The 17870-nt window shown below is 44.8% G+C and overlaps 3 protein-coding genes across 6 annotated transcripts in view; 2 read left to right on the forward strand and 1 right to left on the reverse strand.

The window, feature by feature from the left end:
• Window positions 1-547: 547 nt before the first annotated feature.
• LOC308164717 (UDP-glucuronosyltransferase 2A2-like) lies at window positions 548-4020 on the forward strand. Of its 2 annotated transcripts, none has more exons than XM_080538734.1 (3): window positions 548-615; window positions 781-885; window positions 2074-4020. In XM_080538734.1, the coding sequence occupies exon 3, from the start codon at window positions 2094-2096 to the stop codon at window positions 3672-3674; it is 1581 nt and encodes a 526-aa protein (XP_080394860.1). In that variant the 5' UTR covers window positions 548-615; window positions 781-885; window positions 2074-2093; the 3' UTR covers window positions 3675-4020. The 2 variants fall into 2 exon arrangements, with proteins under 2 accessions (XP_080394860.1, XP_080394859.1); XM_080538733.1 differs by having other exon boundaries at window positions 583-674.
• An 898-nt stretch (window positions 4021-4918) lies between these two features.
• LOC308164716 (UDP-glucuronosyltransferase 2A3-like) lies at window positions 4919-8784 on the forward strand. 3 transcript variants are annotated; one of them, XM_080538731.1, is made up of 3 exons: window positions 4919-4986; window positions 5339-5443; window positions 6806-8784. In XM_080538731.1, exon 3 carries the CDS (start codon window positions 6826-6828, stop codon window positions 8404-8406), a length of 1581 nt encoding a protein of 526 aa, XP_080394857.1. In that variant the 5' UTR covers window positions 4919-4986; window positions 5339-5443; window positions 6806-6825; the 3' UTR covers window positions 8407-8784. The 3 variants fall into 3 exon arrangements, with proteins under 3 accessions (XP_080394857.1, XP_080394856.1, XP_080394858.1); XM_080538730.1 differs by having other exon boundaries at window positions 4975-5104; XM_080538732.1 differs by lacking the exon at window positions 4919-4986 and adding an exon at window positions 4995-5045.
• Window positions 8785-17255: 8471 nt separating this feature from the next.
• prmt3 (protein arginine methyltransferase 3) overlaps window positions 17256-17870 on the reverse strand; it is a gene marked incomplete at its 3' end in the record, with an annotated part of 20192 nt that continues 19577 nt past the window's right edge. Inside the window, exon 11 of the mRNA XM_080539807.1 lies at window positions 17256-17357. Within this exon, the coding sequence (XP_080395933.1) occupies window positions 17256-17357 (102 nt within the window). The remainder of the gene's footprint in view (window positions 17358-17870) is intronic.

The following is a 17870-nucleotide window of genomic DNA, read 5'->3' on the forward strand; positions in this document are numbered from 1 at the left end:
TGACGGAGCATAATTGTCCTATTCAGAACAGACATCAGGGGGGTATTCCATCAATGTCACTGAAGGAAAATCCAGGCTTATTTTGTTATTATTTGTCCCCCCCCAGGTCAAGCGTAATGTAGGAAACATTTAGAAAGTGAAGATTGTCGAAGGTACCACGTACCAGACCACATCTGAGGCTTCAGATTCAAGTTACGATGAAGGGTGTAATTAGACAAGATGTTTTAAAGTCACATTCTGAAATTTGTACCATCAGGAATGGGCCATCGTAAACAATTAACCAAATGCACATTTTCGCCTCCAAATAAACTGGATTTCAATTATGTATCTCTTTCTAGCATAATAAAAATAAAAATAAAGATCAATGTTTTGAGGCCATCTCGTGTTAACACACGTCAAGACACGTTAAAACATAAACAACTGAGTTGTATGTACTAATGACCCAAAGGTCATAGGTCACACTCTACTGTGTAATGTGGTATATTTAATTAGCTTATTTGTCATTGTTGGAAACATTGCAGACTGTGGCTTTAACCTGGACATTGGACTGCACTGCACAACAGTGATAAGCTCTCCGGCTGCAGTCAATCCAGCTGGATGCATGGCTGCTGACAGGTGAGTCAGTTAACCATGGAGCTCTAACTCTAGAGTATCACACTTCTGTCTGCTTACAGGTGAGTCAGTTAACCATGGAGCTCTAACTCTAACTCTAAGTGTAAGAATTACACTTCTGTCTGTAGCTGGACGCTCTAACGCTTCCCTCTGTGTCCACTCTGTCAGACTGACACTGACTGCTCTACCAGGGACCTTTGTGGAGAGGATAACTGCGCTGGACGCACACGCATGCATCTTTACAACCAGGAGACTGAATAACTGACTCTTAAGGTAAACCTGGGTGATAAGATGTGCACATACAGTGACTGACTATTCAGATTCAATTTAATTGTCAATGGCATAGTACAGTAGTGGTTATCAGTAATATGTACAGTATATGTAGATTACTATGTGCAAAAACAGCAAAGTTCATTCTGTTGGAGGGAGTGAGGGGGCTGGGGCTGGGGGGGGGGGGGGGGGGAGGGCTGCATGGGGTGTGCAGTTCATCCTGTTTGGGGGTGGAGGGGTGGAGGGGGGGGGGGGGGGGTAGAGAGGCAAGGTTACCACCGGGGTCTAGAGTTCAGCAGCCTGACAGCTGTGAGGAAGAAGCTGTTCTCCAGCCTGCTGGTGTGGGAGCCTAGACTCCTGTACTGCCTCCCGTGTGTTTCACCTCATCCAGATCAGAATAGTTCATTTGTGTTATTTAGCTGTTTGAACACAAACTGGTACTAGTAGGACTGTATGTTTATGTTGCTACAGAGTCAGTCTACAAATACTGTATTTGAACATCCCCCTCTAATGCTTTGCTTGATTGGAACAGTTTATGATATGTATTTGATATGATATGTATTTATTGAAATGTATATCAATCGATCAAACAAGTCATCAAATAAAAAAGAACAATGCTTCATTACCAGGCCAGTTCATGACAGAATAGCGGTGCTCTGTAGGCTAGCAACCCTGCTCCTACCCTGCCAGTCTGCACTGATATTAGAGGAGAGATAACAGTAACTTTGCTGCTGAACTTTGGTTACATTTCGGGCATCACATGCCATCAATGGGGGAAAACGCGACATGTAAATGTCAAAATGTAGGGTTAGGGTTAGTATAACGGTCTATCTATAATACATTGAAATTACTTAAAACTAAGATAATACACACACTTGATTTTGAGTGTGCCTCTGAAAAAACTCAGTTTGGAGGGCCAAGTAGCCCTACCACTTCACCCTACCCCTCTGGACCAACAAGAATCGGAACACCCTACCCCTACGCATGAATGTGCAAAACTGAGGGGTAGGGCTAAATTGTAGGGGCAAGGAGTGTATTGAGATTGGGCCTTGTCTGATCTGTATTTGGAGACAATTCAGATTTCATTTTTCATTACCAAACACGACGACAACTATATTTTGTCAGTTGCTGTCTAGCTTCTTTGTTATGACATAATTAACGTGTGATAATGTAATTATGATCCTCTCTCAGGTGCTCTGAGCGGACACAAGATGCCTCAGCTTCAGCTAGTCTTGACCGCCCTTCTGGTCCTCTCTGCGGCTGCTGTCCACGGAGGGAAGGTCCTTGTGTACCCGGTGGACGGTAGCCACTGGATCAACATGAAAGTCATCGTCGAGGCGCTGCACTCAAGGGGACACAGCGTTTCAGTCGTGCGCCCGTCAGACAGCTGGTACATCAAGGAAACCTCCCCTCACTACAGTACGATCACCATCGACACCATGGGCGGGTTTGGCGAGGACTTCATGAAAGAGTTTGTGTCGAGCCTCTTGCAGATCCAGCGGGAGGGACGGTCTGCCTGGGATCGCTTCAGGCTGGAAATGGAGCAGATGGACAAGTCTGTGGTCATGGTTAAGCAAGTGTGCAAGATGCTCGGACTCATGTTCGACAACAAGGACCTGATGCGATCTCTAGAGGATGCCAAGTATGATCTGGTTCTGACCGACCCGGCCATCCCGGGAGGAGAATTGCTGGCCCACTACCTCAGTCTACCGCTTGTCTATAACGTCAGATGGACCTCGGCCGGCGAAGCTCATTTTGCCATCGCTCCCTCTCCTCTCTCCTACATCCCTGTGACGGGGTCAGAGCTCAATGACGTCATGAGCTTCAAAGAGAGAGTTGTAAATGTACTGTTTTATACCATGATGTTAGCCCAATATGAGTTTTATATAGGTCCACGTTATAACGCTCTGTGTCATCATTACTTTGGTCCTGAGGTCGACTATTTCCCCCTGGTCCAAGCGGCAGACCTCTGGCTGATGAGAGTTGACTTTGTGTTTGAGTTCCCTCGCCCCACCATGCCCAACGTCATCTACATGGGAGGGTTCCAATGCAAACTTGCCAAGCCTCTTCCCCAGGACCTGGAGGAGTTCGTCCAGAGCTCAGGAGAACATGGGGTCATCATCATGTCGTTGGGGACTTTAATCGAGGAGCTTCCTCACGATCTAGCTGACGACATCGCCGCCGCTTTTGCCCAACTGCCTCAGAAGGTCATCTGGAGGCACAAGGGAGACAGGCCTGTTACCCTGGGCAACAACACCTTACTAGTGGACTGGATGCCTCAGAACGACCTGTTAGGACATCCCAAGACCAGGCTGTTTGTAGCTCACGGAGGAACTAACGGACTTCAAGAGGCCTTGTACCATGGTGTACCAATCCTAGGCCTCCCCCTGATCTTTGATCAACCTGACAACCTTTCCAAGATGAGGGTGCGAGGAGCCGCGAAGACCCTGGATATCTTCACCTTGAACAGAGACGTCTTCCTCCAGGCCGCACAGGAAGTGCTACAGGAGCCGTCCTACAGAGAGAACATGCAGAGGCTCTCCAGGCTACACAGGGACACACCGATGAAACCACTAGACAGCGCCCTCTTCTGGATCGAGTTCGTCATGAGACACAGGGGTGCCGCTCACCTGCGCACAGAGTCCTACAAGATGCCTTGGTACTCCTACCACTCTGTAGACGTGGTGGTGTTCTTACTAACGGTGGCGCTGCTTGTTCTGATGACTACTGTCTCTGTTATCAGACTCTTATGCTGCAGGGTGTGTTCTAGAAAGAAGATTAAACACGAGTAGAACACGAACACACACCTAGACCTTCATATTCCCCAACACTCCCTCAGATTCCATTTAAACTTGAGGTGTTTTATGGTGAAATCGTTTAATATGAAAGTCACATCATCTTGTATGGAAGGTTCTCCTCCTCTCTTTGATGTGAAACATTATCTGATCATAACTACATTTCTAAAACGGTGGTGTTCATCCAGCTTATTTTACAGCAGACATGTTTTCAAACACACACACACACACACACACACACACACACACACCTTAAGTCACAAATACACACCACCCTCACATCCCCAATAAAAAGGAGGGAGATGAACAGACCATTCGATCTTCAACTGAAAAAGTAAAACTATTTTACAGCGTTGCTTTAATAAAAGAACGATCTAAACAGAGAGAGACTTGGTGATTTCATTACAGATGTTGTTAATAGCCCAGGCCCTATGTTGTTGCCTCAACATAAGGACAGATTCATGTGTCTGTAACCATGGCTGTTGACCTCACCACAGCCAGCTATGACAGACACAGATATCTGCTGCCCCCTACTGGAAGACTCGCGCTTTTATTTTGAAGCCTCGACCTTGAACCCAGTGTGCGCTCAGGCACTCTGAAAGCGAATTTACGAATGCACCCGTAGTAACATAGATCTAGACCCAAGAAGATGATATGGCATAAAGTGTCAAATAAACAGGTTAGCTTGTATTCCTAGCAGACTGGGCCTCATTTAGCCTAGCTGCTATCAAGGCCAAAGAACCACAGGCTAACTTTATCACACATCAATATGAACTGGGTAACATTAGTTTGTGTGGGCCTGTCTGTCTGTAGAATCATCGATCACAATCAAAACCCTGTTAATGTGTAACCTCAGAGCTGCCTAAGGTTACGGGGTCGACTGGGCCTCACTCCAAGGGTGTAATTAGACAAGATGTTTTAAAGTCACATTCTGAAATTTGTACCATCAGGAATGGGCCATCGTAAACAATTAACCAAATGCACATTTTCGCCTCCAAATAAACTGGATTTCAATTATGTATCTCTTTCTAGCATAATAAAAATAAAAATAAAGATCAATGTTTTGAGGCCATCTCGTGCTAACACACGTCAAGACACGTTAAAACATAAACAACTGAGTTGTATGTACTAATGACCCAAAGGTCATAGGTCACACTCTACTGTGTAATGTGGTATATTTAATTAGCTTATTTGTCATTGTTGGAAACATTGCAGACTGTGGCTTTAACCTGGACATTGGACTGCACTGCACAACAGTGATAAGCTCTCCGGCTGCAGTCAATCCAGCTGGATGCATGGCTGCTGACAGGTGAGTCAGTTAACCATGGAGCTCTAACTCTAGAGTATCACACTTCTGTCTGCGCACAGGTGAGTCAGTTAACCATGGAGCTCTAACTCTAGAGTATCACACTTCTGTCTGCTTACAGGTGAGTCAGTTAACCATGGAGCTCTAACTCTAACTCTAAGGGCCGGTTTCACAGACAAGGCTTAAGCCTAGTCCTGGACTAAATCACACTTTCAATGTAAAATCTCCATTGAAGATGCTTTTTAGTCCAGGATTAGGCTTAAGCCTTGTCTGTGAAACCGGCCCTAAGTGTAAGAATTACACTTCTGTCTGTAGCTGGACGCTCTAACGCTTCCCTCTGTGTCCACTCTGTCAGACTGACACTGACTGCTCTACCAGGGACCTTTGTGGAGAGGATAACTGCGCTGGACGCACACGCATGCATCTTTACAACCAGGAGACTGAATAACTGACTCTTAAGGTAAACCTGGGTGATAAGATGTGCACATACAGTGACTGATTATTCACATTCGATTTAATTGTCAATGGCATAGTACAGTAGTGGTTATCAGTAATATGTACAGTATATGTAGATTACTATGTGCAAAAACAGCAAAGTTCATTCTGTTGGAGGGAGTGAGGGGGCTGGGGCTGGGGGGGCTGCATGGGGTGTGCAGTTCATCCTGTTTGGGGCTGGGGGGGGCGGGGTGGGGGGGCTGGGTGGGGTGTGCAAAGTTCATCCTGTTTGGGGGTGGAGGGGTGGAGGGGGGGGGGGGGGGGGTAGAGAGGCAAGGTTACCACCGGGGTCTAGAGTTCAGTAACCTGACCGCTGTGGGGAAGCTGTTCTCCAGCCTGCTGGTGTGGGAGCCTAGACTCCTGTACTGCCTCCCGTGTGTTTCACCTCATCCAGATCAGAATAGTTCATTTGTGTTATTTAGCTGTTTGAACACAAACCAGTACTAGTAGGACTGTATGTTTATGTTGCTACAGAGTCAGTCTACAAATACTGTATTTGAACATCCCCCTCTAATGCTTTGCTTGATTGGAACAGTTTATGATATGGAGTGTATTAATGTTTATAGTGTATTAGCTATGCTTATGATATGTACAGTGTATTAGCCATGTTTATGATATGTATTTGATATGATATGTATTTATTGAAATTTATATCAATCGATCAATCAATCATCAAATAAAAAATAACTGCTTCATTACCAGGCCAGTTCATGACAGAATAGCGGTGCTCTGTAGGCTAGCAACCCTGCTCCTACCCTGCCAGTCTGCACTGATATTAGAGGAGAGATAACAGTAACTTTGCTGCTGAACTTTAGTTACATTTTGAGTGTCATATGCCATCAATGGGGGGAAATGAAACATGTAAATGTCAAAATGTAGGACTGTCCTGCGCAAATCAACCGTAAAACAATGTTGTAATGTTAGCTAGCTTTGTTATGCTTGTTATAAAGACACTATAACTGTCTATCTATAATACATTGAAATTACTTAAAACTAAGATAATACACACACTTGATTTTGAGTGTGCCTCTGAAAAAACTTTGTTTGGAGGGCCAAGTAGCCCTACCACTTCACCCTACCCCTCTGTACCAACAAGAATCGGAACACCCTACCCCTACGCATGAACGTGCAAAACTGAGGGGTAGGGCTAAATTGTAGGGGCAAGGAGTGTATTGGGATTGGGCCTTGTCTGATCTGTATTTGGAGACAATTCAGATTTCATTTTTCATTACCAAACACGCCGACAACTATATTTTGTCAGTTGCTGTCTAGCTTCTTTGTTATGACATAATTAACGTGTGATAATGTAATTATGATCCTCTCTCAGGTGCTCTGAGCGGACACAAGATGCCTCAGCTTCAGCTAGTCTTGACCGCCCTCCTGGTCCTCTCTGCGGCTGCTGTCCACGGAGGGAAGGTCCTTGTGTACCCGGTGGACGGTAGCCACTGGATCAACATGAAAGTCATCGTTGAGGCGCTGCACTCAAGGGGACACAGCGTTTCAGTCGTGCGCCCGTCAGACAGCTGGTACATCAAGGAAACCTCCCCTCACTACAGTACGATCACCATCGACACCATGGGCGGGTGTGGCGAGGACTTCATGAAAGAGTTTGTGTCGAGCCTCTTGCAGATCCAGCGGGAGGGACGGTCTGCCTGGGATCGCTTCAGGCTGGAAATGGAGCAGATGGACAAGTCTGTAGTCATGGTTAAGCAAGTGTGCAAGATGCTTGGACTCATGTTCGACAACAAGGACCTGATGCGATCTCTAGAGGATGCCAAGTATGATCTGGTTCTGACCGACCCGGCCATTCCGGGAGGGGAATTGCTGGCCCACTACCTCAGTCTACCACTTGTTTATAACGTCAGATGGACCTCGGCCGGTGAAGCTCATTTTGCCATCGCTCCCTCTCCTCTCTCCTACATCCCTGTGACAGGGTCAGAGCTCACTGACGTCATGAGCTTCAAGGAGAGAGTTGTAAATGTACTGTTTTATACCATGATGTTAGCCCAATATGAGTTTTATATAGGTCCACGTTATAACGCTCTGTGTCATCATTACTTTGGTCCTGAGGTCGACTACTTCCCCCTGGTCCAAGCGGCAGACCTCTGGCTGATGAGAGTTGACTTTGTGTTTGAGTTCCCTCGCCCCACCATGCCCAACGTCATCTACATGGGAGGGTTCCAATGCAAACCTGCCAAGCCTCTTCCCCAGGACCTGGAGGAGTTCGTCCAGAGCTCAGGAGAACATGGGGTCATCATCATGTCGTTGGGGACTTTAATTGGGGAGCTTCCTCACGATCTAGCTGACGACATCGCCGCCGCTTTTGCCCAACTGCCTCAGAAGGTCATCTGGAGGTACAAGGGAGACAGGCCTGCTACCCTGGGCAACAACACCTTACTAGTGGACTGGATGCCTCAGAACGACCTGTTAGGACATCCCAAGACCAGGCTGTTTGTAGCTCACGGAGGAACAAACGGACTTCAAGAGGCCTTGTACCACGGTGTACCAATCCTAGGCCTCCCCCTGATCTTTGATCAACCTGACAACCTTTCCAAGATGAGGGTGCGAGGAGCGGCGAAGACCGTGGATATCTTCACCTTGAACAGAGACATCTTCCTCCAGGCCGCACAGGAAGTGCTACAGGAGCCGTCCTACAGAGAGAACATGCAGAGGCTCTCCAGGCTACACAGGGACACACCGATGAAACCACTAGACAGCGCCCTCTTCTGGATCGAGTTCGTCATGAGACACAGGGGTGCTGCTCACCTGCGCACAGAGTCCTACAAGATGCCTTGGTACTCCTACCACTCTGTAGACGTGGTGGTGTTCTTATTAACTGTGGCGCTGCTTCTCCTGATGACTACTGTCTCTGTTATCAGACTCTTATGCTGCAGGGTGTGTTCTAGAAAGAAGATTAAACACGAGTAGAACACGAACACACACCTAGACCTTCATATTCCCCAACACTCCCTCAGATTCCATTTAAACTTGAGGTGTTTTATGGTGAAATCGTTTAATATGAAAGTCACATCATCTTGTATGGACGGTTCTCCTCCTCTCCTTGATGTGAAACATTATCTGATCATAACTAAATTTCTAAAACGGTGGTGTTCATCCAGCTTATTTTACAGCAGACATGTTTCAAACACACACACACACACACACACACACACACACACACACACACACACCTTAAGTCACAAATACACACCACCCTCACATCCCCAATAAAAAGGAGGGAGATGAACAGACCATTTGATCTTCAACTGAAAAAGTTAAACTATTTTACAGAGTTGCTTTAATAAAAGAACGATCTAAACAAAGAGAGACTTGGTGATTTCATTACAGGTGTTGTTAATAGCCCAGGCCCTATGTTGTTGCCTCAACATAAGGACAGATTCATGTGTCTGTAACCATGGCTGTTGACCTCACCACAGCCAGCTATGACAGGCACAGGTATCTGCTGCCCCCTACTGGAAGACTCATGCTATTATTTTGAAGCCTCGACCTTGAACCCAGTGTGCGCTCAGGCACTCTGAAAGCGAATTTATGAACTCACCCGTAGTAACATAGATCTAGACCCAAGAAGATGATATGGCATAAAGTGTCAAATAAACAGGTTAGCTTGTATTCCTAGCAGACTGGGCCTCATTTAGCCTAGCTTCTATCAAGGCCAAAGAACCACAGGCTAACTTTATCACACATCAATATGAACTGGGTAACATACTTCATTAGTTTGTGTGGGCCTGTCTGTCTGTAGAATCATCGATCACAATCAAAACTCTGTTAATGTGTAACCTCAGAGCTGCCTAAGGTTACGGGGTCGACTGGGCCTCACTCCAGGGGTTTTACGGCGCCACACCCAGGTCGTTAGAGAGGCTGGCTAGCAATTTGAAGGTCGCTGGTTCCCTCTCCGCTTCGGGAGGGAGCTGCATGTGAGCTGGTGACTGGAGGGTTGCTGCCATCATATCTGAGGTGCCTACCACTACCGTTGTGCTCTTGAGCAAGACACGTAACCCCTAATTGCTCCAAGGGCACTGACTATGGCTAGAGCAAAGAATACATTTTGTTGTACTCCGTGCAATGACAGAAAGGTTGAATCTAATCTAATCTAGGAGAAGAGACCAGATTAATGATTGCAGTTGAAACAGTTCTGGCGAAGCCACTTTTACTGCAGTAACCCACAGAGTAGACAGGCATAAAGTGTCAAATAAACAGGTTAGCTTGTCTTTCTTGCAGACTGGATCACACTTAGCCTAGCTGCTATGAAGGCCAAAGAACCATAGGCTAACTTTATCACACATCAATATAAACTGGGTAACATACTTTATTAGTTTGTGTGGGCCTGTCTGTCTGTAGAATCATCCTTCAATCACAACTCTGTTAATGTGTAACTCAGAGCTGCCTAGGGTTATGGTGACTGGGCTGCACTCCAGAGGTTAACTGCGCCACACCTGGGCAGTTTAGACCAGATCATTAGTCCATTAGTTCAGATGACTACTAAAGTATCACATCACTCCTTCTTTATTTGATCCGTTCCCTCCGTTCGTCCTGCAGCTGATGAGAGAAGGTATGAACAGTTTGAACATATCTTTCTGTTGCTTGTCTTGCTCAATTGTTGTCGTATCAGAACCTTTTTTTGTTGTTGTTGTTGATGGTGATAGGGTTAGGTCTATGGCGACAGTTACAGTTGTTGTTGGTGTTGGTGCTAGGGTTAGGGTTGTTGTTGCTGGTGATAGGGTTAGGTCTATGGTGACGGTTAGGGGGCCCACCCTAACCGTCACCATAGACCTAACCCTATCACCAGCAACAACACCTGAGAGAGATGCATTCTGACTAGAGGATATGTCTTCATTCATACTTCTTTGCTTTTGATTTAAACAATCAGTCTTGACCACAATATACAGACAGTCTAAATATATCATATCTTGTCTCCTTGTTTTCCCCCAGACCACACTTGGAGTCTTGGGTTCGCTCAGCCTAACTCGCCCTAACTCACCCTAACACGGTGACGTGAAGGCCAAAGTCCCACGGAGCAACGTTATCAGTCATTACCTGGCCTCGGCCTCCTCCCCAACCCTACCTGCCCTGTGCTCCAGCCCAACCCTACCTGTTGGCTGCAGGTGGCTGCAGCAATGGCCACAGCGGGCCATCCAGGTAAACTGTTAATGTCAAAACTGAACCACTTTGGTACCAATCATAAACCTGGACACAAGCTTGTATAGGTTTTTGAGAGTTAAATAATATGAATTGAATTGTGTAATCATCATTTAATAATGCAAAATACGTTAAGATTTTAATGACCGTTTTCGGAAATGCCAACAGTCAGTTTTTAGCCTAATGAAACCCAAACACATGTGAAACAACTTAATTGAAATAGATAATATTATTACTCAACTGAAATGTCTGTTATGACAACAGTCACAGTCAGAAGATGTGCAGTGGTGCACTAGACAGAATGCATGAGGATATGCTGGCCTGCTGTAGTTAGAAGGTGTGTGGGGTAGGGGGGCAGGGTGGTAGGGGTAAGAGGGCAGGGGGGTACGGGTAGGGGTAGGGGGGTAGGAGTAGCCTAGAGGTTAGAGAGGCCGGCTAGCTATCAGAAGGTCCCTGGTTCGCTCCCCGCCTCAGGAGGGAGCTGCATGTGAGCTGGTGACTGGAGGGTTGCTGGCATCATATCTAAGGTGCCTACCACTGCCGTGGCACTGACTATGGCTGACCCTGTGCCTAGAGCAAGAAATACATTTAGTTGTCCTCTGTGCAATGACAATAATAATAATAATAATAATAATAATAATAATAATAATAATAATAATACATTAGACGTATATAGCACTTTTCTAGACACTCAAAGACACAAAACAAAAATAAATGAATAAAAGAAAGTATAGGGGCCTAATTAAGGTAGTGCTGGGGACACATGGGAAGGGGAGGGGGAGAGGGTTAACTGGTGAAGGCAAGCTTGAAGAGGTGGGTTTTAAGGGCCTGTTTAAATGTTGGCAGGGTGTTGGCCTGTCTGATGTGGTTGGGGAGGGCGTTCCAGAAGGTGAGAGATTAATCTAATCTAGGAGAGGAGACCAGACCAATGATTGCAGTTGAAACGGTTCGGCGAAGCCACTTTTACCTGCAGTAATCCACAGAGTCTCCTTACAGACAAGCTGGATGTGGCTAAGTGCTTAAACACTTTCTTTACAACCATAGCCACTAAATTAGTTAACAATCTTCCACCCCACTCAGGGCGTTATGGTGTAGAGCACATCCGTGAGTTCTACAATAAACTGGGTGTACGCAATGATGATTTTAAACTCTCCATGGTGTCAAACGATGAGGTGTTTAAAAAGCTAGGCGCTCTACACTCAGAAAAGGCCACGGGCCATGACAATATTCCAGCCAGATTTCTAAAAGACTCAGCTGCCTCCATTACCCCAATCATCACCCACATAATAAACCTCTCCATCAAACAGGGACACGTCCCCCTTGACTTTAAAATAGCAAGGGTAACCCCACTGTATAAAAAAGGAAGCAAATTAGACCCAGGCAACTACCGACCTGTTTCTATTCTTAATTCCATCTCGAAACTTATGGAAAAAATAGTTTATGAACAGGTCGATAGGTACCTTACCGAAAAAAAGCTGATGTATGAATTTCAATCAGGATTCAGAACATCCCATTCCACTGACACATGCCTTCTCTATTTGAACGACCACATCAACCATGAGGTGGACTCGGGCAAGTACTGCGGCATGGTCATGCTGGACCTCCAGAAGGCCTTCGACACAGTAGATCACCACATATTGTTAGATAAACTGAAAGCAATTGGGTTCGATAGAACATCGGTGAGCTGGATGCAATCCTACTTAGAGGGGAGGGAACAGGTGGTTAGTGTGAACGGAACACTGTCCCCCCCCCTCCCAGTGACCTGCGGCGTTCCACAAGGAAGCATTTTGGGACCTTTACTGTTCCTAATATATGTGAATGACATGTCATCAGCATGTGATTGCAATTTGTTCCTGTTCGCGGATGACTCGGCTCTGCTGGTCTCTGACAGGGACATATTGCAGGTGGAAAAAGCGCTAAGCACTGAACTGAGTAGAATCTGCATCTGGCTAGCTGACAATAAACTATCAATACACCTAGGTAAAACTGAAACCATCCTATACGGATCCCCATCTAAACTCAGAAAGGCTGAAAATTTTAAAATAAAAGTGGGTAACATTAATATCACAAGAAAAGAGGATATTACATACCTGGGCTCCATCTTAGAGGCAAATCTTTCCGGAGATAAAATGGCAGCAAAAGTAATCAAAAAAGTGAACCATAGAACTAGATTCTTGTACAGGATATCCTCACTTGTCAGTAAAAACACACTGAGGACCCTATCAGGAGCTCTCATTCAATGTCACTTCGACTATGCCGTAACATCATGGTACTATAGAACCACAAAGGCCCATAAAACAAGACTCCAGACAGCCCAAAATAAACTGGTTAGGCTTCTGCTAGGCCTCAACCCTAGGACACATCTAACCGCTGCTCATTTTTTGAGCCTTGATTGGCTACGAGTAGTTGACAGAGTGCAGCAGCTTGCACTGGGCCTGGTCTTCAAGATACGCTACTCCACAAAGACACCCAAGTACCTGTCAACATACTTCCAAAAAGTGAACAACGTCCACACATACAACACCAGAGGAAGCTCCACGAACCACGTTCAACCGCGTTGCACCACAAACAAGGGGTTAAACTCGTTTGCAAACTATGCAGTAAAAATGTGGAACGCCCTTCCTATAATCTTAAAGGAGTGCAAAACACTGCCCACCTTCAAAACCACTCTCAAAAAACATTTACAGGAGGCTGCAATCCGTAACTGGACCCTCTAAATCAAAAATCAGATTAAAAGACCCGAACTACCCACTGTACATACTTTGTGTTTTGTCCCCCGCCCCCACCTGTGGTGTATGTCCCCACCTGTCCTACCCGCTGTACATACCTTATGTTTTGTTGTATTGTTCTTCCCATGATGGATGTGTGTTTATCTTGTAGATAGTAATAGTTATTTGTCTGTATTATCCTGTAGATAGTACTAGCTTTTTTGTCTGTCTTACATGTAACGATGAATTGAGAATCAAGGACCCCAATTGAAATAAGCCAATGGCTTTCTTGGGTTTTTATCCTGTTAGTTGACCTTGTATGTAATATGTACTTTCATGTACCTACTTCTGCAAATCTTCTAATAAAGTTTTCAATCAATCAATCAATCAAGTGGACAGGAACAGACTAAGGAAAAAAAACAAACAAACTGTAAGGCTCCTAAAAAATAACTGAAGTACTTAACTTAAATCACAAGAGCATAGGAGACTAGAATCTATGAAATGCCAAAAGAGGATCACAAGACAAGCCTCTCAGAAGTGTGTGTGAATTATACAATGACAATCGGGGGACAACCTTTTCTCCAGGCGTAAAGGGAACACAGTACAGCGCAGGTGCGTGCTTCAGTGACCTGAAGTCTTACAATCCTAACAGCATCTCGCTTGTAATGTACACGTCATGTCTGCAGTATGTAGATATTGATGAATCAACACACACACACACACACACACAGTAATGTAATGCAATGTAATGTAATGTCCAAAGCCTGTCTCTACTTTTAAGCTGTTCAGGTACTACGGATGAAAACTAGCCTTCTTGGCTAATTCTGGTGCATTCTTTGATGTACACTGTCCCTGCCAAATAAACAATAATAAAAAACACAATCTACAAGCTAGCTAGCTTCAGTTCTCGACTCTAGACTTCCAATGTCAGACAGAGAATATTACACACAGTAAAACACTGTTATAATAATAATAATAATAATAATAATAATAATAATAATAACAATAATAGATTTGATTTAAAAGCGCCTTTCTCAAACTCTAACTAGACGTTACCTTGGGAACTAGCAGTTACCTTGGGAACTAGCAGTTACCTTGGGAACTAGCAGTTACCTTGGGAACTAGACGAATCCGCAAGCTTGTTCTGTCACGTCAGGCTAGTTTGTTAGGGGGGCTTTAATTGAAAAAGCCACTCAGGTGAGGCTGACGACATAGATATTATATACGTACACCGTATAAATGTTTTTCTGTTCATGACAGTTGGTTGAGAGAGGATGCTGGCGTTGCTTGTTCGCCGGTTCTCCGTCCGAAATCTAGGTGTAATTGCAGTATACAGAGTAGGTTGTCCTACAAAGACACTTAGATTTAGATTAGTAATCCAAAAATGTATTAGACCCCTATACTTTCTTTTATTTATTTTTTATTTATTTTTATTTTACTACTCAATCTTTTCAGTGTGTAAAGCGTCTTTGAGTGTCTAGAAAAGCGCTATATAAGTCTAATGTATTATTATTATTATTATGACAAAGATAGAAAACCCTGTTATGTGTGAAATGTCAATTAAATGTATAGATACAGTAGATAAGCATGTCCATGTATATAGATAGATAAGCATGTCCATGTATATAGATAGATAAGCATGTCCATGTATATAGATAGATAAGCATGTCCATGTATATAGATAGATAAGCATGTCCATGTATATAGATAGATAAGCATGTCCATGTATATAGATAGATAAGCATGTCCATGTATATAGATAGATAAGCATGTCCATGTATATAGATAGATAAGCATGTCCATGTATATAGATAGATAAGCATGTCCATGTATATAGATAGATAAGCATGTCCATGTATATAGATAGATAAGCATGTTCATGTATATAGATAGATAAGCATGTCCATGTATATAGATAGATAAGCATGTCCATGTATATAGATAGATAAGCATGTTCATGTATATAGATAGATAAGCATGTCCATGTATATAGATAGATAAGCATGTCCATGTATATAGATAGATAAGCATGTCCATGTCTATAGATAGATAAGCATGTCCATGTATATAGATAGATAAGCATGTCCATGTATGTAGATAGATAAGCATGTCCATGTATATAGATAGATAAGCATGTCCATGTATATAGATAGATAAGCATGTCCATGTATATAGATAGATAGATAGATTCCATTTCAACATTTCAAGAGATTTAACCATCAGTATGTGGTTATGGGTGCTCAGTCAGGTACACAAACACAATTTTAGATAGGAACACACACGCACGCACACACACACACACACACACACACACACACACACTTTTGTTGTGAGCTGAAGAGAATAAACATACTCTTTCTTGACAATAATTCTCTCTCTCTCTCTCTCTCTCTCTCTCTCTCAGGTGACTCCCTCCATCTCTCAGAACTGAGGATCGTGCTGCTGGGGTCCAGGTGTGCAGGGAAGAGTTCAACAGGAAACATCATCCTGGACAGAAAGGAGTTTGACCTGAGGAAGATAACTCAGTGTGTGAAGAGACAGGGAGAAGTAGCAGGGAGGCAGGTCACTGTGGTCGACACTCCAGGCTGGTTGAGGAATGCCCCTGTAGAGTATACCTCTGAGCTGGTTAAACAGGAGATTGTAAGCAGTGTGTCTCTGTGTCCTCCAGGACCTCACACTCTCCTCCTGGTCATACGAGTGTTTATATCATTCACTGAGGAAAAGAGAAGAGCAGTAAAGGAACACCTGGAGCTTCTCAGTGAGGAAGTCTGGAGTCACACTATAGTGCTGTTCACCTGGGGGGACAGTCTGGGAGACACAACCATTGAGCAGCACATTGAGACAGAAGGGAAGGCCCTCCAGTGGCTTGTTGAGAAATGTGGGAACAGGTATCATGTCCTCGACAATAAGAACAGGGGTGATGGCACTCAGGTCACAGAGCTGCTGGAGAAGATAGAGGAGATGGTGGCAGGAAACAGAGGAGACCATTATGAGATGAACAGAGAGACACTGGAGAAGATAGAAGTGTGGAAATCACCAAAAGAAGAGAGAGCAAAACAGAGGCAGGAGAAGGTGAAGAAACAGAGAGCGATCCACAGAACATTCATAGGTGAGATTGTTATTACTGAACTGTTATGAAGGAAACTTCCATATCAGATCACTGTGATGGTGGCTGGAATACTGAGTTCACTGTGATGTAGAACCACTCCCATTGGTCAGTTTGGCATCAGCTCGCATTGGTCAGTTTGGCTGCTGACCAATGGGCTTGTGCTAAGATGGTGGATGATTGATGAGATGGCCAAGTTTTTTCTTCTTTGTTCTTGTGTAAAAGTGTTGTGTGCAAATGAAGATGTGCTGTCTGAATAAGGCAGGATCTCTAGCACCAATTTACAGACACGTCCTAGAATATGCTACATCAAATTAAAGACGTTTTGATTGTAACTTATAAATGCCTCATGAGCTTAGCACAACTGTCTGACCATATCATAACCCAAAACATAAGGTTTTACTACTCATTTTAAGAGGATCAGGGTTTTCAGGAGCGGAGAACATCTACAGCATGTCAATGGGAGATGCTCATTATACTGTGTTGTTGCTCTCTCTCTAACAGGTGACTCCCTCCATCCCTCAGAGCTGAGGATCGTGCTGCTGGGGTCCAAGTTTGCAGGGAAGAGTTCAGCAGGAAACACCATCCTAGGCAGAGAGGAGTTTGACCTGGGGACAGCTGCTCAGTGTGTGAAGAGACAGGGAGAAGTAGCAGGGAGGCAGGTCACTGTGGTCGACACTCCAGGCTGGTGGAAGAATGACCCTGTAGAGAAGACTCATGAGCTGGTTAAACAGGAGATTGTGCGCAGTGTGTCTCTGTGTCCCGCAGGACCTCACACTCTCCTCCTGGTCATAGATCTGAAACATTCATTCAAAGAGGAAGAGGCAAATGCTGCAGAGGCACACCTGGAGCTTCTCAGCGAGGGAGTCTGGAGGCACACTATAGTGCTGTTCACCCATGGGGACAGTCTGGGAGACACAACCATTGAGCTGCACATTGAGAGTGAAGGGAAGGCCCTCCAGTGGCTTGTTGAGAAATGTGGGAACAGGTATCATGTCCTCAAAAATAAGAACATGGGTGATGACACTCAAGTCACAGAGCTGCTGGAGAAGATAGCGGAGATGGTGGCAGTGAACAGTGGAGATGCGTTTTGGCCTGAAAGCAATCGAGAAATGGATGAGAGTCTTGAGGCAGGGTGGAAGATCCCTTCACTGGTACCAAGAAAAGCTGACAGCATGATGTCTCCTCCAAACAGTGAGTATGGTTCTCTGACTCACATGATACTCATACTGTCAATGATTCCAGTGTGCCAAAGCCTCTGGTCTGTTGTTGTTGTTGTTGTACAGTGAGTGGAGGCAGCAGGGAGACAGGGTATGGATCTGAGCTGGGTATCTGAGGGTGAATCAGTGACTGAGTGGTTGCCTCCAAACAGTGAGTATGGTTCTCTCACATATATAGTACATGATATACTGTAGTGATTC

The sequence above is a fragment of the Nansenia antarctica genome, assembly GCF_963989245.1.
Source record: "Nansenia antarctica genome assembly, chromosome: 9".
NCBI lineage: Eukaryota > Metazoa > Chordata > Actinopteri > Argentiniformes > Microstomatidae > Nansenia > Nansenia antarctica.